Source organism: Crotalus tigris, unplaced genomic scaffold, assembly GCF_016545835.1.
Source record: "Crotalus tigris isolate CLP2741 ecotype Arizona unplaced genomic scaffold, ASM1654583v1 scf7180000018504.2861643, whole genome shotgun sequence".
Classification (NCBI taxonomy): Eukaryota; Metazoa; Chordata; class Lepidosauria; order Squamata; family Viperidae; genus Crotalus; species Crotalus tigris.
In genome coordinates, this window is record NW_024097043.1 from 1,637,878 (window position 1) to 1,660,615 (window position 22,738).

The following is a 22,738-nucleotide window of genomic DNA, read 5'->3' on the forward strand; positions in this document are numbered from 1 at the left end:
CCCACAATTGGACAAATTAAAGAATAAATGAATTTACTCAAGAAAATGGAAGAGCTTGCCTTTCTCTTAGTGTCAGAGTGCATGTTATTAACTATTCTTACTATGTTTTCAAACCTTCATTTGAGATGAAAATGCAAAAAGATAAGCTTTATTGCAAAGTGGATATGAAGAAGGAAATTTCAGAAGGTATGCTTTCTGTATGGAATATTGATAGACTTATTTATATTATTTGTTAATTAAAATTTCTGAGTGGAGTCCTTGGTGGTCTCTGAGCTTGATTGTTTGCATGCAGACATTTCATTACCTACATAGTGCACTGATGATATAATCTAGTTGGTCAATGAATTATTGCAAACAAATAATAAACCTCAGAGCACCAAGGACTCCATAGTTCAACCCTGAGTACCTATATTTCCTTCTGTCATCTTCTGAACTATTTTCTGGCCTATGTAGAATCAGCTTTCATTTTATATCGTCATATATTTAAAATCAATTGCTTTGAATACTATGGATTTTACACAGTAAATACATAAGCCAGTGTGACAGCCTAGCATTCCAGGAAGTCCCCTTCTAACTCCTCACACACACACACACTTTTAATTGTCACATTCCCCCTCAAGACAAGGTAACTCAAAAGTCCAGAATATTGGCAGGAGGACCATTTACTGTAATTTCTGGTGTATAAGACAACTCGGTGTATAAGATGACCCCCGACTTCGGAGCCGATTTGAATGCCTAGAAAGTCTTATATGCCAGAAACTACCGTAATTTCTGGCGTATAAGACGACTCGGCGTATAAGATGACCCCCGACTTCAGAGCCGATTTGAATGCTTTAGAAAGTCATCTTATACACTGGAAAATACGGTACATTTACCCTACCGTCCTTTTTTCTAAGTATACATTCCTTTGTATGATTCTTGGGAACCCAACTATTCTTCCAAAGCATAGGAAACAAAGAGTATGCATAATTGAATCTCATTCTTCAAACCTTATTATTTTAATTGGTATCTCTGGGGGACAGTTTATACATTTTCTTTAACAGCACAAGCCTGACCGTGATAGATCTACTTGTTTACATAAGAGCAGTATCCTGAAACCATAAAACCATCAGCTGCAACTATGACTGTCTTTTTTTCATCTTACCTCTAAGCCAGAGGAGCAGATACCTGAGAAGAGATGTCGCCTGCCTTGAGCATTAATTATTTGAAATGTCCTGGTTTAGGAGGCCACTTCTGGAATTTCTACTGCATGTCATTTATCAGTGGTGTCAATGAAGATGATATATTGAATTATTTTACATGTATTTTTTTCAGTGTACTCAGCCAAAAGCCTATGGTGATTTTAATAATGCTTACCAGAGTAACAGCTACATTCCAGGGTGAGGAGCACAAGGAACAGTGGCAGCTTCATGGTAGAGGAAGAAAATCACTGTGCTATTCTGCAAGTGAGATCTATCTATAGAGAGAGGAAAAAGAAAGGGTTGCTCCACCCACAATGTGACACATAGGTATGCTACAGTATAGGCAGGTAATACAAAATCAGCATTTCAAGTACTATGTCCTATATTTCAGGAATTGTTCTCAGGCAAATTTTACATGAGAATTAAAATCAGTACACACTGTGGAACAGCAACCTCATCCTCTTTGCCTGTTCAGAGATGCCAGCAGTGGCAAGAGATGACAGTGATAATGCTAGCAGGGATAGTTCTTTAAAATGGAGAGGCCTGGTGAAGGCAAGTTGTCTCAGAGTCCAACCATATTCAAAAGTAGTACTATTGTGATAGCACAGTGGTTAGAATGCACTCTGCCCACAATCAGGAGTTCGATCCTGATCTGCCCAAGGTTGTCAGTTTTCCACCCTTCTGAGGTAAATAAAAGGACCCAGATTGTTGGGGTAATACGTTGACTCGAAACCTCTGAGAGAATGCTGTAAAACACTATGAAGTGATATATAAATCTAAATGCTATTACTATCAGTCTTACTGCTTAAACCTTGGAGCTACTGATCCTTTTAGTAAATCCTTCTCAAAGGGATTATAGCAACACCACAAAAGCTAGTTTGAATATGCATAAAACCTCATATGCAGAACTTAAACTCTTGCTTAAAGCCTCCTCCGCTGAAAAGCATTGCATATTTAAACTACAGTGATTTGTTTACACTTCACTCTGTAAGAATTAGCCTTAAAATCATGATTAGCCACTATTAGCTAATAATTAACCATGGACAAGAAGAAGGGAAGTATACCAAAGACCTGGAGCTTCTCCATGTTTTGCTGGAGACATAAAATCTTCACTTAGAGAGGCGACTAGCACTCCTACTAGATTTGGTAGATTTAATTAAACCAATAGTAGGCTAGCTTACAGAGAATATGGCAACCCCTGTACCACAGAAGCTCTGCCTTCCAAGAAGCCAATAGCATGATTTTCAGTTTCTATTACCTGAAACATAAAGCCCATCAGTTTACTTAATGGTAGAACTTAACAGATTTAATTTAATTCAAAGCAAAAGTTTTGCTTTGCTGTTTTAACATGTTACAGACTGCACAATATTCTTTCTAAAGCAAAGCAAAGTGAGCAGGGTTACTTTGAGGTATCTGAAATGATTTTGCAGTCTTTAGTCTCAAAATGCTCCTAGCAATTGCATGAAGGTTTTGCTGGAGTATTCTATTCACAATATGTTCTGTGTCAAAGTGTTTTTTTTTCCTTGAATGAAAAAAAAAGTGTCATTTCAGTCGGGTGAATACTGCTTATAACTCACAGACTATTGATGTTGGATGTTTAAGGAGCAGCCTATGCACCTGGAAAAATTCTTGCTCCACTTCATTTTGTGACTCCTCTGCTCCTGGTCTTGTAATGCATTCGGACAATTACTGTTGGGTTGCTGGAATACCAGCATTATAAATTACAGATATTTGAAGAGCAAGAAAGTTTTGTTATCATGTTGACCTTTTGAGGATTTTCAATAAACATGTTTGAATTTTTAAACAACTGCTTTTCCTGTTGTATAGGTTCCCTTCACATTTTCTCTGGTATATTTTGCAGAACAGAAGGCTAATAGACAGAACCAGCCTTTATTTTTATGAAGTGGGGAAGAGATGTTGTTTATATTAGTGCTCAGTGAAATCTAAGGGGACATGTAGGTCACTCTCTTATTGGGCATTTTGACCTGATACTAATTATGCACTGATAGGATGACATCTCTCTCTGCTCAGCCATTGGCCAGAAAGGGTAAGTGCTGATTGTCTGATGGTGCTCTGTAAACTCTAGATTCATAAAGATGTAGACCTATCAATGCAGATAGCATCTTAACATCCAAATAATCCAAAGAGCCCAAATCACTATCAAGAGTGTTTTCAACTGAGCTGAGAAGAATTGGCCAATGGAAAGTCTGATAGTCTGGAGTTTGGTGCTTTCTATTAAAGATTTAGTGCTTTCTATTAAAAATTTAGACATTTCTCTATCCAACCCTCTGTGGGTCAAATGGGTTGGTAAATCTTACTTCAGGCAATTATGTTTCTGTGAATGTCTCCAAACTGTCTTAAAAGTTAAAACTTTCATTATTCTTTTCATATTGAAGTCAACATGGAAAAGAATAAAGTTCTCTCATTTTTAATCCAACCTGGGTGAGCAAATACAGCAAAATACAGGTAGTCCTCAACTTACAACAGTTTGTTTAGTGACCATTCAAAGCTACAACGGCACTGACAAAGTGACTTATGAACATTTTTCACACTTAGGACCATTGCCGCATCCCTATGATCACATGATCAAAATTCAGATGCTTGGCAACTGACTCATATTTATGATGGTTGCAGTGTCCCAGGGTCACGTGGTCACCTTGTGCGATCTTCTTACAAACAAAGTCAATGCAGAAGCCAGATTCATTTAACAACTGTGCTACTAACTTAACATCTGCAGTGATTCACTTAACAATAGTGGCAAGAAAGATCGTAAAATGAGGCAAAAGTCACTTAACAAGTGTATCACTTAGCAACAAAAATGTTGGGCTCAATTATGGCCACAAGTGGAGGACTACCTGCAGGATTAGGATAAGTAAGTTCCCTTTCTTCTCTGTTGCCTGAAACACAGTATTGGGAAAGAAGCAGACTTGGCTTCTCCCAATAGTTATGTTAGGAATGCAAGAGTAATCTAAGATTATGTTAGCCTCAGAAACAGTGGGGAGTTCTTCACAATAGACAAGAACAAATGTCCCACTTTACACATTAGGCATATTATAACTGCAGTAGAAAGTGTGGGACTGTGTCTTTGGATATTTATATGTATGCACCAGATTCAATACATTACTCACAATTGAAGATATACAAAATATGTATATCTTTGTCTTGCATTTATTCAATATGATACAGGTTTGCATTGCTGCAATTGTGGTAACCCTATTTTGGGTTAACAAAAGAGAATTCTTCTGTTTTGATCAAAATATATACTTCCATTGATACAATAAATAAGAATGCAAGTGAGTTTCATTTTTGTGAGAACCATAAATTTGTTAATATTGTATTTGCTTTTGGGGGAAGGTCATCTTAAGGGATAACATTATCTATTTCAGTATGTGTAATTTTGTATGAGAAGTATTGCTTACATGGTTCTTTATTCTATCTTATACTTGACTAATGATCACCACATTTCCAAGACTGTATTTTAGACTATGATCCATATGAGAACTCTAGGAATCTAAGAAGTTAAACATAATATTACTTGCATATTAAATTCAGTTTTATAAAGACTCCCCCTTCCCCCCGGCTTTTGAAAATCTCTAGATAAAGAGTAATATCAGTTTTAACTGAAATTAACACCATCATTATTTAGAAGGAAAATATCAAATATCTTATTTATTCCATATGCAGGCTATTCCCTAAATCCTATAGTCATCTTTTGGCAGAAATTAAAAGCAGAAGTGACTGTGACTTCATCTAAAGTAGCATTTTAGATATGTCTAAAACATGTGCAGAGTCCATCCTTTTTTAAGCCTGGAATTGCAGGGCATCATACTTATTCAAATGCTATAAATGTTGTGAACTTAGCCCTCTGAGCTTCAAAGTAATTTGTATGAGCTAATTAGTTTCTCCCTGCCATCCTTTCCTCACTCTATGGTGATGTTGCTTTAAAAAATCAAATGGACAAATGTACTTAATTCAGAAGTGATGCCAAATGAGTTTTAACTTTTGCTGTCAAAGGCATTATGCAACTTTCCTTTCTTAATGGATTTTCTCTGGGAGAAAGATAAAGAAATGGTAAGGAAACACAGAAATAATCTAGATGAAAAACAATATATTTAGACCCCACACAATTTTTTTGTACTAGTGTGAATTATTGCCATCTATTTTCAGAATTTGTTGTTCTAACAGATTTTCATCTCCAAGGTGAATAACAGTATTGAATAAATTTGACTAGGAAAATATAGGTGTGTATGTATGGGAAGGTCAGTGCCCTTTTCTCATATAGCACTGACTGTTCAAATCTTTCTTTTATAATATAGAAAATTACATCAGGAGACCTATTCATGGATCTCCCACATATATAGATTGACCCTAATTCCTGACACACAGTCCAGGCCTTCCTACTTGTTCTTTGAGTTCTAGAACACTAAGTAGTACTATGAAGGGCAATTGTTTGTTTCTATGACACTTTCATGAAGATTCTTCTTATGCCCTCATGGAGGGGAGGGCAAATCCTTGCAAATAGAGATGGGTCCTGACTGGCCAGCATTCCATCTTCTCTTCGACCCATCCATAGCCTATTGAACAGAAGTAAGGAAAGATATTACCGACAAGAAGATTACTCATATACATCCAATTTCCCAAGGCGAAAGGTGAATTATCGTTCGGTTGTTTAAGAAAATCCTTGTATTCCTCATTTCTCTCCCATTCCTTTTTATAGTGTAATTGGTTTCTATGAGCCCTTAGAAATTCATGCCAATTGGAAGCTTCATATGGATTATAAGGAACTGCAGAATATATCAATTTAAATAATGAACCAAATAAATTACCATATGGACAGAAGGAGGCAGATTTCAAAATAGCTTAAATGCTGTCTTCAGATTTATCACATATCAGGCTTCATTTTTTAATCCCTTACCCTTAATTAAACTTAGGTTTAAACTCTCTTTTCTTTCTGATAAAAGAAGGGCAGCTCAAACTCTTCTTTGCATTGCCTTTTTGCTCTTTGGATATCTTCTATAATTATACATCTCTTTGTGCCTCTTAAACTGATAAATCAATGTAGCCAAATGATTGGCCTTAAGAAAAACTGCACAGTATCTTTTAATTGTTAACATTCAGATCCTTTTTTGGACAAAGGCCCAAGACCTGAAAAATCTTGTTGGGGGCAGATTGTAACGGAGAAATCAATCTACAATGTGGGATTGCTAAAAGTCAACAGTTACTTGATGATACACAGTCACTCCCTTACTCAATCAAAATACTTTTCTTCTCACAAAAGTACCATTAATCTTCCCATTGCAATTTCTGCTTTTTATGCCTTCTTTGCTTTTAGGGAAGGCCTGGTGATATTTCCACTAAGTGTAGATGTAAAAGGTCAGAACAGAAGAAGAAAGGGAATATAGGTAATCCTCAACTTATGACCACAACTGAGCCTCAAATTTCTGTTGCTAAGCAAGATAGTTATTAGGTGAATTTTGCTCCATTTTACAATGTTTGTTTTGCCACAGTTAAGTGAATCATTCCAGATGTAAAGGTAGTAACATGGTTGTTAAGTGAATTTGGTTTCCCCATACACTTTGCTTGTCAGAAAACCACAAAAAGTGATCACATGATCCGGCGACACTGCAACCATCATAAATACATGCCTATTGCCAAGCGTCTGAATTTTGATCACTTGATCACAGGGTCAGTGTGAAAAACAGTCAGAAGTCATATAAGTCACCTTTTTCATTACTATTGTAACTTCAAATAGTCATTAAACGAATGGTTGTAAGTCGAGGACTACCTTAAAGTGGAGATTAAAGACCAAATAATTTCTTAGCCCTTGAATGCCAATCAAAGCGGATAAAATGTAACAAGGCTCTATAAAATATAAAAGGAAATAGCCACTCTCTCTTTTAAAACATTTGTTCTGTGTCCTTCGTTTCTTAGGTGTTGGAATAAGTATCCACCATGAGCCAAGGAGGTTGGATAGGAACATGGAGGCCTCATCGTCCAAGAGGCCCAATCATGGCCCAGTATACCAGTCCTGGCCCCAAGTATTCCATACAAGGAGCAACAGGTAAATAAACAGAAATAAAAATGTTCCTTTTTTTTTCATTCAGTCAGGACTTTAAAATACAGTCAGTGTTTTGTTTTATATTTATTTATCATTGCCATTTACAGCAGACCCTACCCAAAAATGTCTTGGATAACAATGTAAAACATCCAATAATAATCAATAGAACTGTTTTTTTTTAAAAAAAGAATTCAACATGAAAAGACATCACAATATACCCACATGTACGGTATTCTCCTTTGAAACAGTTTTCTGTAATGATTTTCTGCACATTTCAAAAGAGTTCGTACAGAGTTAGCGCCTGACTATTCTACTTGCTTGATGCTGATATTTTATTTAACGTTATATACTTATTACTTTTATGGCTTTTTGAAAACTGCAATACTGACTTTGGTCTTTTCTTCCCCACTGATTCAAGTAGAATTTAATTACAGGGCTTGGAGATGTGAAAAATCATCCTCTCAAACCCTAAGTCTTGACATTAAGTCAGGAACACCATAGCTCTTAAAATTTAGACCAGCCACCCCACTTTAATGCCCTCCAAAAGCGCTAGATTGCAACTCCCAGAATTCTCAATCAACACAACAATAGTTGGCAAAAGACAAAACTCTGAATTGGGAACACTTAATCTTAGTTCCTGATCGGTGATGCTGCTGTGGGCAGATCTGCATGTCCAAGTTGTGCTAGCGTGAATTCAGACCACTAACTGTTTCTCAGGGGCAGCTATGGATGGGGCCATCCTTTTCCTGCCCTCCCGCCAGCCATCAGGAAGACAACCTCAGTCATCTTTTCCTGCTGCACATCAAAAAATTTAAATTTGTATCCATACAGGCTATGCTGCCCTGTTTACCTGCTGTGCTTCACTTCACTGAAGAAAAACATTGCATTCTAATTGGCCACGAAGAGCTATAGGTCACTGCTTCCCACAGCCATCTTGGTTGTGCTGCTTAGCTGCCTCTGCATTTCTGAATTGCTATTGATGGATGAATCTAATTTCCCCCTTCATTTCATTACTGGACTGTGAAACTCAGAATCTTTTTTTCCTACGAAGCTCACCAGTGGAATGGTAAAAGTATGGGGGATTATTAAATAAAGACAGGTTAAATTGACAAGAGTTTTGCCAATGGAAATTACATGTCCTCAAAGAAATATACATGGAAATGGAAAAGGTTGCTCCTGTTTTCCAAGCATTTGTGGGAAGGTTTAAAAAGCAGAAGTCCAGATGGAATACCAAAGATTTCATCTTAGCAAAAGTTAAGAAGTGATTGAAATTGGGAAGTAACTTTATTAAGCCATTTTTATTTAAGCTATTTTCAGCTGGTTTATACCCAGAAATCAAACAACTTTCCCAACAATAGTTGGGAAAGGCAACAGCAGAAATAATGTCTTGGTAAGATTACACTTGGAATATTGAAAAAGATGTTGAGACTTTAAAAAGAGGACAGAGAAGAGCAACAAAGATGATTAGGGGACTGGAGACTAAAACATATAAGGAACGGTTGCTGGAATTGGGTATGTCTATTTAATTAAGAGAAGGATAGAGGTGACATGATAGCAGTGTTCCAATATCTAATGGGCTGCCACAAAAAAGAGGGGGTCAACTTATTCTTCAAAGCACCTGAAGGCAGGACAAGAAGCAATGGATGGAAACTAATCTCGGAGAAGAGCAAGCTAGAACTTCTTGACAGTTGGAACAATTAACCAGTAGAACGACTTGCCTCCAGAAGTTGCAGATTCTCCAACACTGGAAGTTTTTAAGAAGAGATTGGACAACCATTTTTCTGAAATGGTATAGGGTTTCCTGCTTGAGTAGGGAGTTGGACTAGAAGACCTCCAAGCTCCCTTCCAATTCTATTATTCTGTTAACGTCTAGACAAGTTTCTCAGTTTGACACCCTCCAGATGAATTTCAATCACAATTTCCAGCCAGAAGGAAATTTTGGATGTTGCAGTCTCAGTACATCCTGACAGTTGCTAGGTTGGGGAAAATTAGTTTTTCAGAAGAGAAGGTTTGGCTCTCATTACTGTAACGGATTATAGGATATCAGGAGACAAGGATTACAAACTTTTTTTAAAAATTTTTTTTGAATTTTACAAAACAATACAGTTCCCTTCCCCGAGCCCCCCCAACCCTCCCATACCCTCCCCCGACCTTCCCAGAGCTGAATACAGGCTTAATTAAAATTTTTCAAAAAATCTTAAAACAGATATAAACCATTAACAAGTCTAAATACGTTAATTAAACAAATTGTGAAATAGTTAACAATAATATATATATATATATAAAACAAAAATACAAGGAAATACAAGAAAATAGGAAGAAAGAAAAAAGAGAAAAGAAAAAAGAAAAAGAAAAAAGGAAAAAAAAGGAAAGTCTAAAAAATCTATAAAATATCTTAAATTTTAAATATAAGTTATTGAAAAGCTAAATAATATTTTTTTATGTCCAACTTATGTTGTATAAAGTCTATCCATTTTTTCCATACCAAAAAATACTTCTCTTGCGACTGGTCTTTTAAGAAAGCTGAAATCTTTGCCATTTCTGCCAAATAAGAAACTTTAAAAAACCACTCTTGCAAGGTAGGCAAAGATTCCTTCTTCCAACATTGCCCCTAACAACCTTGCCGCTGTAATTAAATTTAACATCAATATAGTCTCTTTAGTATCACAATCAGAAACAATACCTAACAAAAACAATTGTGGGGTAAATTTTACCCTTCTTCTGAAAATTCTTTGGATATTCCACCATATCTTAATCCAAAAGGCTTTTATATTTTTACATGACCACCAAATATGATAATAAGCAGCATCCGAACATCCACATCTCCAACATTTAGGCTGTAAGTCAGGATACATACGAGACATTTTTTGTGGATCAAGGTGCCATCTATAAAACATTTTATAAAAATTTTCCCTTAAATTTTGGGCTTGTGTAAATTTGACATTCCTCACCCAAATAATTTCCCAGGTATCTAATAGAACCGGTTCATCAAAATTTTGTGCCCATTTAACCATACATTCTTTAACTAATTCTGCTTCTAAATCCAGTTCTACTAACACCCCATAGATTCTCTTAATATGGGTTCATCTTTGATCTTTTATTTGTTTTAATAAATTCTCATCTTCTCTAAGCAAACCCACATTACGATCTATCTTCCACCTCTCCACTATTTGTCTATAATAAAACCATGAGTAAATAATATTTTCTTGTATTAAATCTTCCAAAGATTTTAATTGTCAGTTTTTACCATCCCATCTAAGTAATTGTACATAAGAAACGCTATCCATCTTAACTCCTCTCCTTATCCCTTCTATCGTGTGCCCCGGTATATCCCATAATGGAATTTTAAAATCACTTCTATAATATTTCGTCCAAACCCGAAGCAAAGAAATCCTTATAATATGAGATTTAAAGACCCTATCAACCTTTTTATTAAAAATTAAATAGGCATGCCATCCAAAAAGCAAATCCCAACCCTCCAAGAGGAGTATTTCTACATTTGTTAAATTAACCCAATCACTTATTAATGTTAAAACCACAGCATCATAATACAATTTCAAATTCGGTACCTTGAGTCCACCTCTCTCACGAATATCTTGTATAATTTTAAGTTTTACTCTTGGTTTTTTCCCTGCCCAGATAAATTTGTTAATACCTTTCTGCCATTCATTTAAATTAACCTCATTCTTTAAAATAGGTATCATTTGAAATAAAAAAAGAAACTTTGGCAAAACATTCATTTTAATCGCCGCAATTCTTCCCAAAAGAGATAACTGCAGCTTTCCAAATCTCTTTGTATTTTGACCCACAGCCTTTCATAATTATTTTTGTACAATTTTGTGTTAGAAACAGATAAAGTAACCCCCAAATATTTTATCTTGTTAACAACCTCAAAATCTGTCAAATTAACCAAAATCTGCTTATCCAAATTAGTCATATTTTAGGCAATATTTTAGTCTTATTGTTATTAATTTTAAAACCCGAAACCTGTCCATACTGATATAAGGGATTACAAACTTTGTGTTAGTTGTCAACTGAAATAAAGATGCTAAGATGATACAACTCAATGTGAAATTTCTGGTGACTAAATCTGATTACACCTTTTCTAACAAACACATTTATTATTAAAAGGCATTAGCTTTCATGAACTGTAGCACATAAGTGCATTGGATGAAGCTGATAAGACTTATGCCTTTTAATAAAATTTCTTAATTAAAAAAGGTGTTATCAAACTCCTGATTTTTTTGCTACTGTAGCCTAAGACATCTCTCGTCTAAGGGTTTCTCTGACTGTGATTGGGATCTCCTTGCAGATGGAGGGTGTCACACAAATTAATGTATCATTTTAGGTGTGGTCACACTACTATAGACATGATACAATTCTTTTTTTTCCAGGTTATGTATCACACATTCCCACCAAAAGGAAAGCACCTGCCTACAGCATGTATGGTGCAAAGCCTCCATCTAGCAAGGACAATGTTCCGGGTCCTTACTTTGTGCAGGGTTCTGTTACTAATAGAGGAAAGAAGACTGGTCCCTGTTTTTCAATAGGTGGGCGAACTGAATCAAAAGTGGAGACTACCCCAGGTCCAGGTGAGTAACAGACTTCCATCCCAAGTATATAAATCAAGTGGATTGCCTCTTCTAGGAATTCTGATGTAACATTTTGAAAGATTCTGTGTGGTTAAATAGAAGCAAAGCCTGCCATCACCTGTACAAGAAAAGGAATTGATGTTGTCCTATGCAGTTTCATCATGCAGAACTATTTTCACTTAACAAGAAGGCTTTGTTAAAAAAAATAGATCTTGGTGCCTGAAGAACTGACTTCAACCTTCAGACAATAGTCACCTTTGGATCAGATGTGGGCAGCACTCACATCAAATCAAATCAAATCATACAATCAGTCAAGAAGCAAGCTAGTTTACCTGGATTATAAGAATAGACATGAACAGCTTACTGTTTGCTCAAAATCTGAATGTTCAGATGGACAAATAGATCGCATTGATTAGATAAGAGAACATTTTTGTGTATACACACACACACACACACACACACACACACAGAGAGAGAGAGAGAGAGGGGGAGAGAGAGAGAGAGAGAGAGAGAGAGAGAGAGAGAGAGAGAGAGAGAGAGAGAGAGAGAGAGAGTCCTTTTCCTCTAACTTATAGCTTTGCATGTTCTTTCTCCTATGTATTACTTCTAAAATTCTAACCCTATTCCTCTTTGCAAGCAGAATAAATGGTGCAAAGACGATATTTCATCCTGGAACTACATTGACTCATGGTGGCCATAGAACAGCTTCATGTCCTAACAACAATCCAGAAGTGGTTTGCCTTTGCTTCTTCCAGAAGGGTTTGCTTTTCAGGATTCCAGTTTGGCTTACATCTCTGGGATTTCTTGATGCCTTAAGTACAATTCCCAAAATCATTCCAAAAATGGCTACTACGTTTTTCAATGGTGGCGGGGAGAGGGGGGATACCCAATAATTAACCTTATCTGAATTATTTATTTGATTTTCAGGAAATTTGAAATTAAATGAAATCAATTTTAATTTTTTGCTGCACCCCTGCTCCCTCAATTTCTTGAGCCAACCTTACCTACTTTTTAAAGTGCGGTCTCTGATCTAACCATCAAAAAGGAAGAACGAGATCTGGCCCTGAATAGAATGGCCCAGTTCTACTTTAAGACATACAAGGCACAATGGAAATTAAGTTTAAATCCAGTTTTCAGCAATGTTGTCTGTTTCTCCTAGCCTGTTACTCACCTGATAAGGCAAAAAAAGTTGTCTATAAAGCTGCCCCCGTGCATTCCATTGGATATCGGACTCATGGAGGAAAGGTGGATAGTACGCCAGGTAAGTTCGATTCTGTTTGTTTGTTGTTTGACTTGGCTATTCCTTGAAGGAATCATACCCAGATCCTGTTAAGTCACAATTCAGAGCAACATCATCTCATAAACTGGGATGCAGCTCAATTCCATGCAGGTTTCCTTGGAGGAAAGCCCAACTGAATTTGATTATGTGTAATTGAACAGAAGAGCATAGAATTGTGATTCTTCCCACCACAAAAGATTTTTTTCTCACTGAGGTAAGCTTCAGTTGTGCCCATCTCTGTTGCACTATGTCCATCCACAATTTATTGGACCAATTGTGCAGCAAGAATAGAGACTTGACGGGAAATTGTTTCAAACAACAACAAAAATGGGCATAGCTGGGAAAGAGCCCTTCATACCTCTTTAAACAATAAAATTCAGACATTGCTTTTGGACATGAGAGTATTCAAAAATCATTTGTGATGTCTTGTGATAGTTTGATATTTGAAGAAAAATACACTGATTCTCATGAACAACCTTCCATAATCTAGTACCTCCCAGATAATTTGTGGATTCAATTTTCAGAATTCCCAGTCAGTTTCTTCTATGAAAATTCTGGGAACTGAAATCCTGGAACATGTCTGGAAAGTGCCAGAAAGTGGAAGGCTATTATTCCCAAATCCTCTAGACAAACCCAAAGTACCACTTTGAAGATCAGCATTTACCTGTCTTTTTCTCCAGGGTTATCAGGATTCTGACTCTTCATTTTGGTAATATTCACATTTTTCCAGGTCCTAACAATTATATGATTCCAGAGGTCCTTGGACCACATTCAGTGGCTTCCCCAGGTAGCCCTTCCTATTCTATGACAGGAAAGAGTAAGCTTGGACGTTTTGATGAAGACCTTCACAAGGTAATCTGTGGATTCAATTCTTATTTTGTTGTATCAGACTTTGTTATTTAATAACCACAATGGACAACCTAGAAACACACTTAGCTTTTAAACCCAACTTTTATAACCTTCTGCTACTTACAGTTTGGCAGCATAATGATCGCACTGCTGAGTTGCACTTATCCCCTCCCATTGTCTCTACCATGACAGAGTCAAAGTTCCATCCAGATAACTAACAGAGAAATGATAAAATGCAGCAATGTTATCCCTGGTGCAACAGAGAGGAACATGAGTTTGGTGGCAAGATAATAGAGAGCCTTGCCTTTTGACAGAAGACGCAAACGCCTAGGTTCTTGAGGCAGGGCAGCGAGGAAGCTTCCAACATTAATGTCTCCAGCTCTTTTTACAGTGTTTTCCCTGGAACAGAAGCAGAAGTAATAAATTAGTTTGGCATCCCAAGTCCCATGGAAGCCTTAGGACAGTGGTAGCAAACCTATGGCACGTGTGCCAGAGGCGGCACTCAGAACCCTCTCTGTGGGCACACAGGCCATGCCCTGGAGATGGCAACCATGCCTCTTCAACCAGCCGCCCACTAACTTGCCAAGGTCCCACATGACCAGATCCATCCCAGCAACCATGCGCTTGTTGGCCTCTGTGTGCAGAGGTCGATGGTGTCAAGCAGCAGTCACCCCTGACCCTGCCACACCTTGCCCTGTGACAATGGCACCCCCACCCTGCCTCGCCTTGCCTTGCCTCACCCCGCAGGATGAGCCCACTGCCCCACCTGGCAGAGACCCCCTGGATCTCCCCAACCCTGTCCGGCCCCCACAGGCATCCCTTCCCACGAGCAACATCGAGGTGATCATGCCCACCCAATCTGCCATGACCACCACAGCCACGCCCACCCAGTGGGCCACGCCCACCTGGCACCCGGCAATAAATAAGTGGGTTTTGGGTTGCAGTTTGGGCACTCAGTCTCTAAAAGGTTTGCCATCACTGCCTCAGGACACCCTGACATATATGAAAGGGGTTTATAATGAGTTGCTCAGTTTTTCTAGAAGATGATATACGAGCTATGTAAGTTCCTTTTCATCTTGGGACACTGTGTGGTTCTTTCCTTTCTAGACTCCAGGTCCAGCCGCATATCATAAGCCCAGTGTAGAGATCTACAAAAAGAGTGCACCAAAATATACCATGGCAGGCCGACTCAAAGATCATAAAACTGACAAAATGCCTGGACCTGCAGAGTACGAACTGGGAAAGGTGAGAAAAATATACTTTTTTTCTAGGAAAAAAGAAAAAGAAAAATGTCCACCCACCCACCTGAAAAAGTGTTATTTAATTTTCATAAGGTTCTGACATTTATTAGGGCTAAAATATATGAAGGGAACAATATTGTATTTGTTCTTGTACAACAGAAGAAGAAGCAAGGAGGAAGTTTTGCAATATACTTTATTTTTAAGAATTCAGAAGTTCTGTCCTTACATTGGTCCCACCAATATTCAATAAGTATGATCTTTTCCTTTACCTTGCAACGTTCATATATTCCATTCTCATATTCCAATGATTTGTTACATTAGGAATGAAATTGGGCATTCATTCTTCCTTTTATCTTGATCCAAAAGACTATAGTTAAACTACAGCTGACTGTTATATTCAGAATTCCAACTATAATATAAGCTCTTCCCACAAACTAAGATAAATCTGTACCCCATGCCAGGGGTAGGTAACCTTGGCTCTTTTATGACTCATGGACTTCAACTCCCAGAATTCCTGAGCCAGCATGGCTGGCTCAGGAATTCTGGGAGTTGAAGTCCATGAGTCATAAAAGAGCCAAGGTTGCCTATCCCTGCCCCATGCTGTCAACATATCTGATTGTCTAAAGAGGGGCCATTATATCGGAGCTGCAGAATCCAGACCAGTGTTTCTCAACCTTGGCAACATTAAGATAGGTGGACTTCAATGCTTAGAATTTGGTGTTGAAGTCCAGCTATCTTAAAGTTGCCAAGGTTGAGAAATGCTGATCTAGACCATAAGATGGTAGAAGAGTTATGTTAAGCTTAGATTTTTATGATCCAGACCCGATAGCTCAGGTCCAGGGCCTCAAGAGGAATTATAGAGGAAGAAAGGTGTTGAAGGAAGCAAAGGACAGAAGAACTGACATTACAAGGATTGCTCTCCCCTTCTTTTCTATTGCCCCTTGACCAGTGCAAGCGCTGGAAATGGAATCCTTGGAGGCTCCTACAGCTTTCTCAACTGTTTCTGATTGCTCCCTCTCTTCTTCTGGCTCTTCTTCTACTAGCTTATGAAGGAACGCAGGGAGAAAGAATAGGCATCCCACACTACATTGCTTTTCCAATTGTATCCATGGAATCTGAAACAGGGAGCCTAAGGTTCCATGAGACTTAATGGGGTTTCATGGGAGACTAAGGAGAAAAAAACCCCAGCTTCACTCAAATGCAGCTAATTTTCTATCATTACTATGCTCTGGTTTCTGTTCAGATACTATATCATTAGAGGTGTGCCTTTTAATCGGAGTTCTAGGATTTCTTAAAAAGGCAACTAAAAGTTTCTGCAGCCTGAAAGTCTGTAAAGTGTTCTGTACTGTAATATACCTCCAGGGACCCCATAATCAAAGATCAGAAAATCTCTACATGGCAGCAAAGAGATATAGCCTATACATAAAAGAGGGATACTTTCACCTGGCTAAGTGGGGGAAGGTATCTTCTGGGGCAAGAAGCTGAGGGACATGGGTGGCTGAAGAGGAGAAGAGACTCTCATGAGGCTCAAGCCCACCACTGCTGTATCAGCAGGAAAGAAATGGCTGGGTGTCTTTCTCTTGGCTGCACTCAGTAGTTAATGTCAGGGTTGAGGGAGGTGCATAGTATTTGAGCTCGCTTCCTTGGAGACCCCATTTGCAAAATGGACCTTGGTGTCTACCACTACTATGTTTACTATTATAAACTATATTTTTCTTATTCGAAGAAAACAAATGCTATTAAAATGTACTAATTTTATAGTACTAAAATGTACCAATAGCCAGAAGACAGGTCTATTTTGCCTTACCTGTTTTCATCCTCCTATTTCTAGGTATCTTGTGCTCCTGTAATCAGTTTTGGAATCAGACATTCCGATTATACAACCCCTGTGATTGTGGACGTTTACTGATTTTGTCCTCTGTGCAGAAATCACATTGGTTTTTCAACTTGTTTTTATATCATGTTGCTCATGTTTCAAAGCTACCTGTTTTTAAAGCTTCAAACCAACTAACAACTGTTTCACCATGTTTTATAACCACCTGTCTGGAAGGACTACCACAAATATTCAGTAACCGACTATTTAGACTGATGTTCTAATCTCTCTGACAAAAGGAATGTGCCACAGCCATTTCTTGGGATGAAGAGAGCCCATTGCAAATTCTGCCCTGCTGAATATATGCCTAGATTCTGACACTAATATAGAGACCATGGTGTCATTCTCCAGAAATTGGAATTAGAAATATTTTATATTATATATTTTTTTTGTAAAAGCCAGTTGGATTCCTGCTTCAGAACTATTTCACAGAACTTGCTATTCTTACAGTAAGTCACATAAAAATATTTTGTATATCACTTACTATCTTCATTTAGAATAAATAAATGGGAAAGTCGGTCTTTACTTTGTCCTTTTTTCAGTGAAAATTAAGTCTCCTTTTATAGTACACAATCGCTGGCTGAAGAAATCTGGGAGTTGGAAGTCCACTCATTTTAAAATAGCTAAGATTGAGAAAAACTGGCCTAATGAATGCTCTGAAAAATTGGGAATAGTTAAACTTACTTTATTTTCAAATTTAAATACAATGTGAATGTTACTATTTCAACTGTGAGATAAGTTGCAAATCAGATTCACCTACAAAAGAATATTCACTTGCTTCAAGTGAAAGGCATATGTACAGCAATTATAGGAAGATCCAAAATGGATCAGCGCTGGATATCCTGTTCCTTCTATTCTTTTTTTTTCCCCTCCATGGAACAACATATGCTGGCAAATAGTATTTTGGAAACCAAAAGTATTAATGAGTAAGATATGATAAAAAATCTTGTACATCTGGAGTTCTTTTCAGTAGACAAATATAAGATTGCATTGTCACAGGTAATCCTCAACTTACAACCTTTCATTTAGTAACCGTTCAAAGTTGCAATGGCACTGAAAAAAAGTAACATGACTGTTTTTCACACTTGCAATTGTTACAATATCCCCATGGTCATGTGATCAAAAATTGGATGCTTGGCAACACACATATGTTTATGACAACTGCAATGTCCTGGAGTCATGTGACCAGCTTTTGTGATCTCTGACAAGCAAAGTCAATAGGGAAGCCAGATGCACTTTATAGCCATGTTACTAACTTAACAACTGAAGCGCTTCACTTAACAACTGTGGCAAGAGAGATTATAAAATGGGGCAAAATTCACTTAACAACTGTCTCACTTAGCAATGGAAATTTTGGGCACAATTGTGGTCATAAGTTGAGCAGTGCCTGTAACTGTACATATTATCTTAGCTTAAATCCTGATAATGCTTTAATAATAAACATCAGGAGGAAAATATTGATTCTAGAGCAAGGGTGTCAAACTGCCGGACATGTCATGCGGAAGCTGTGCCCACCTCATTGCTGGCAATGGCAAAACTGTCCCGATACGTTGCGCAATGTCACGTGACATCACGAGTTTGACATGTCTGTTCTAGCGAGATGGGAACCACTAAGCAATCATTAGTTGTCAAAACACTTCTATGCACATCTACTCAAAACTAAATCTTACTGAATTCAACAAAATGCAATCCAGGAAAATATGCATAAAACTGAATTTTTAATCTAGAATCAATACATCAAATTAAAAAAGAACTTTAAGACTGATTTTGACAAAGTTTAAAAAATGAATATACATTAACTTACTATATGGTTAGTACAACTCAAAACTGGTAAATCAATTAAGGGATTAATTAGAATGGAAAAGTGTTTTCTATTTTGTGAGTGCTTTAAATCCAACTTTCTTCTACATACTTCTTTGAGAGTTAACAAGCAAGGATTATTGTTCATAGCTGCTGGTTTACCCAGAAACAGTGATAACAGTGATTTTTGTTTTAAAAGACATTCCAAAGAGAAATACCACTTCTCAGAAATGCACATATCCTAACATCAGTCTTTTAAGTAACACTTTTTCCCATTAAAATGGGCATTAGAACATTTTTACTAAACATTGTCAGGATTTTCCTGCTGAACCATATACAGCAGAAAGCTAATCACCAATATGCTTCCTCTTTCACCAAGTAACGACAGCAAGCTAATACAAGGGCAGAGGGAAAGAGACTTCATTTCAGTGAATTGTGTTGCATTTGAGCTTTCAAGAAGAGAGGGACAAAATCATATCCTCTTTAAAGAAAAAAGATGAGTTCAGAATGGAGAGATCATGCTGTAGTTCACAAAGGAGCTTCTGGTTTATTGTAAAAATTTAAATAATCCTTCCCAAGATACACATCTGAAGGTCATCCACAGTTCCGTTTTCCATTACCACTTTTTTCCTTCAACAAGCATCCAGTACAAAATTTTAATAATTTCCTTCAAGTTCGTGCTCTTGTTACCAAATAATACAAGATGAAGAAGACAAGAATCAGTCCACCAGAGACATAACAGAGAAGCTTGCGGTTGTCCCTTCCTGACCGAGTCATAGTAGAGAAACGCTTCACGCTTCCTGTGAGAAGACCTGTCACACTCATAAAATCAGAATCCTAAAACAAAAAGAAGATAACTGTAACACATTATAGAATAGATAGCTCATTTCTCTAATATAGCCAGGAAAATCTAGAATCAACTTGAGTGATTGTTTCATTCCCATTTAAAGAAAAGATTAATTAAACTGTTAAAAGATTTGAAAGGGAAATTCTATCAACCATCTTGTTCTTTTTCTGTCCTTACTTTGCTGGTTTTGTCTTTTTGAATTGTGTTTTTATTTCCTTCATTGTATTGTGAGCAATCTAGTCATTCTTCAGTTGGACAGCTCCTAGATCAAATAAATTAAACTGTAGCCATACATAAACATAGTTCTTAAACTGGCAAAATTCGCAATGTAATACTATAGTGATGCTGCAGCACTTTCCACTACAAATTTTCTAACATCATTTAGCCTCACAATTTATCCAATAGGAGAAAAATTATATGTCTGAGATCCATCATTAGCTTTTATTAATAACGAACAGACTTTTAAACTTAGATCTTACAACAGTGATGAACAAAACATACCATATGCAAAAATATTACAAAGGATAACATGAAGTGAGAACTAACATGTGTATGAAGTAGCAAGCCACAGCTGCCATGACTGATTGTGATTTACCAGCCTATGAAACCCATCACTACAGACCACTAGTTATTTTTATAATATGTCATAGCCTACACATGGTTTGTACTTGCATACATGGAAATGTTTTATATATAGGAAATCCTTTTGAAATTGGTGTCACCAATTTGACTATACAAAGCAGTTCCTTAAAATATTTATATTAGTGTCATGAAAGCCAGAACTAAGAACCTACAAGCCATTACTGATACCAAGAGACCAAAGGCTCACATTTGACTTCTTTTAGAAAAATAACACATATACACATACAACTCTAGGAACTCCATGGCAGGATAAAATGCATTTTTTTTGGGGGGGGGGGAATGAAGACAAAATGATGAAAGTTGCCAGGATGAAGTTTAGTAGCAACAATTTCCTTGAATCTCATGAGTCCAAAATTCTAAACAAAATTGTGTTTTTACATAACTCAAATATACTGTATTACATAACTCATCCTTCAGGTATATTTTTTCCACATGAACTGCAAATAGTTGTTTACCATATTATCCAGGTACTGGTTTTGATCCTCAGCATCTTTGTCAATGTCCAATGCAAGCTAGATTAAAAAAAAAGAAGAAATTATTGTTTCCAACATTCTCATTTTTGACATTATTTTATAATAATGCTGATTTTGGAAAGGATTACAATTTTCATTTCCACATTAGCAATATAGAAAAAAAAATCTGGCATAGGGAACTCATTATAATTAGCTAGCAGTGAAAAACTAACAGATTGAGTGAGCTACCAACCGATTTTAGACGGGTGACTTTAGTGGCCAGATTTTCTGCCATGTGCTTATTTTCCACATCTAACATATCATCCACCACATTTGTGTTTGGACCTGCAAAAAAAAAAAAAGAGTTATAACTTAAGAACAGCTAAGAATACATGTAGGAGTTCATAGAAAAAGACAAACAATGGGTAACCTACAGATCTCTATTCCACACACACAGGGAACATTTCCCTCAAATTCCAAGTTCAAAATATTATTGAGCTGGCAGAGTTCAAAAATACTTTGTAAAAAGGTAAAAACAATTTTAAAAGGCCATAACAACAAAGCCTACCAGTTCCACATACCAGTGTATCTTATCATCATTTCATATGGTCTCCTGCTTGGGGCAGAGGGTTGGGACTAGAAGACCTTCAAGGTCCCTTCCAACTCTGTTATTCTGTATGTTACTATTGCCTTTCTTTGCCCCAACCAAGATCTTTAAGTGAAAGCAGGAAAGCTGGTGTGGTTGGCAAAGGAGAGAAGAGAACAGAGAAGGCAGCTGTTCTTCCCGGCGGACATTCTCTCCTGCCAGCTGCCTGCCAGATGTTCCACAAACGATGGTCTCCGTCTCCATCCCCAAAGGTTGGAATAATGCGAAAGGAATGGAGAGACCTCCAAGCAGAGGATGGCTCGAAAACACACCTTCCTTATTTTGCATCCCTCTCCTCTTCCAAAACTAATCAATCTGTCAAGGCAATGAAGAAAAGAAGAGCCGCGGCACCCACTCACTCTTTCCCCGTCTCCTCCTCCTCCTCCTCCTCTCTTTGCACTCACCTCGGCCCCAGTCCGCCATGGCCGCTTCCTGCCTCCGTGTCCTGCTCCGCCCACCGAGAAACGGAGATTTGTTTTGGTGCGCGGGAAAGAGGAGGGCTCTGGGCCCGGCTGCAGCCGCGGATAGGTCTTTCGGGGAAGGCGGGCTCCTTGGCCTAGAGAGCCTTACGCTGGCGCGCTGATGGGGTATTGCGCGTTGCCGCTGCGTGTGAATGAGGGCAGGGCTGTCCTGTAATAGGAAGCGGGCGCGGGCGCCTAGGCAAGCGGAGGTGAGAGGGATAAGGCAGGTCTTCGCGCGCGGAACGCCCGTCCGTCTCGGGAGTCAAGGGGAAGCTCCTCGCTGGAGCGCCTTTGGAGTTTCCGCCCCAGGCAGAGAAATGCTGCGGGCGACCTTCTTTATTACGCAATGTAGGTAACTTCTGCTCTCGGTGGCTTTAGTGAGGCTTAAGTGTAGTCTCCTCTTTTTTTTTCTTTCCTCCTCCTTACGGTCTCGATGTCAGCAGGCAAGAAAAGTAACAGCCTCGGGGTTTCTCGCACGTTTTTAGCGGTGGGCTAAATATTAAATGGTGGTCTTCCCACGACGCATTGAGACCCAATAGCTGACCCAACCAATTAGAGCCGAGCTCACGGTGCCGACTCAACCTGCGTAACTGGTTTACGGTTCAGCGTTGGGTAAAAATGCCTTAGTTAACTAAACCAGGGTTCAGCTTACCGGGATTTTGATATGTGCAAACAGACAAACAAGGGCCACTTTTCATGATTTAATGGCAGAGGATGCCATTGTTCTGGTATCAGCTTTTTATTGCAGAAAATAACTTTGATTTAAATTTTGCATTGAAGTTTACTCTGTGGAGGGAGAAAAAGAAGGACCAGTTTC

General features: G+C 37.9%; 3 protein-coding genes across 8 annotated transcripts in view; 2 read left to right on the forward strand and 1 right to left on the reverse strand.

The window, feature by feature from the left end:
- The first annotated feature begins 5,690 nt into the window (after nucleotides 1–5,690).
- Nucleotides 5,691–17,489, forward strand: ODF3 (outer dense fiber of sperm tails 3). The gene is made up of 7 exons (XM_039353264.1): nucleotides 5,691–5,830; nucleotides 7,113–7,242; nucleotides 11,634–11,831; nucleotides 12,991–13,092; nucleotides 13,841–13,962; nucleotides 15,067–15,204; nucleotides 17,032–17,489. Exons 2-7 carry the CDS (start codon nucleotides 7,134–7,136, stop codon nucleotides 17,107–17,109), a joined length of 747 nt encoding a protein of 248 aa, XP_039209198.1. The 5' UTR covers nucleotides 5,691–5,830; nucleotides 7,113–7,133; the 3' UTR covers nucleotides 17,110–17,489.
- A 1,283-nt stretch (nucleotides 17,490–18,772) lies between these two features.
- On the reverse strand, nucleotides 18,773–22,010 carry BET1L (Bet1 golgi vesicular membrane trafficking protein like). Of its 3 annotated transcripts, none has more exons than XM_039353209.1 (4): nucleotides 21,865–22,010; nucleotides 21,068–21,159; nucleotides 20,818–20,874; nucleotides 18,773–19,710 (listed from the first exon to the last, which is right to left on the reverse strand). In XM_039353209.1, the coding sequence occupies exons 1-4, from the start codon at nucleotides 21,881–21,883 to the stop codon at nucleotides 19,543–19,545; spliced, it is 336 nt and encodes a 111-aa protein (XP_039209143.1). In that variant the 5' UTR covers nucleotides 21,884–22,010; the 3' UTR covers nucleotides 18,773–19,542. The 3 variants fall into 3 exon arrangements, with proteins under 3 accessions (XP_039209143.1, XP_039209146.1, XP_039209145.1); XM_039353212.1 differs by lacking the exon at nucleotides 21,865–22,010 and adding an exon at nucleotides 21,733–21,845; XM_039353211.1 differs by lacking the exon at nucleotides 21,865–22,010 and adding an exon at nucleotides 21,396–21,672.
- The window catches only part of RIC8A (RIC8 guanine nucleotide exchange factor A), a 30,453-nt gene continuing 29,712 nt past the window's right edge, over nucleotides 21,998–22,738 (forward strand). For 2 of the 4 annotated variants that reach the window (XM_039353205.1, XM_039353208.1), the window contains exon 1: nucleotides 22,081–22,269. The gene's annotated coding sequence lies outside the window, so the exon portion shown is untranslated. Of the gene's footprint in view, nucleotides 22,270–22,738 lie in introns of all 4 variants that reach the window. The other 2 variants (XM_039353206.1, XM_039353204.1) reach the window with 2 other exon arrangements.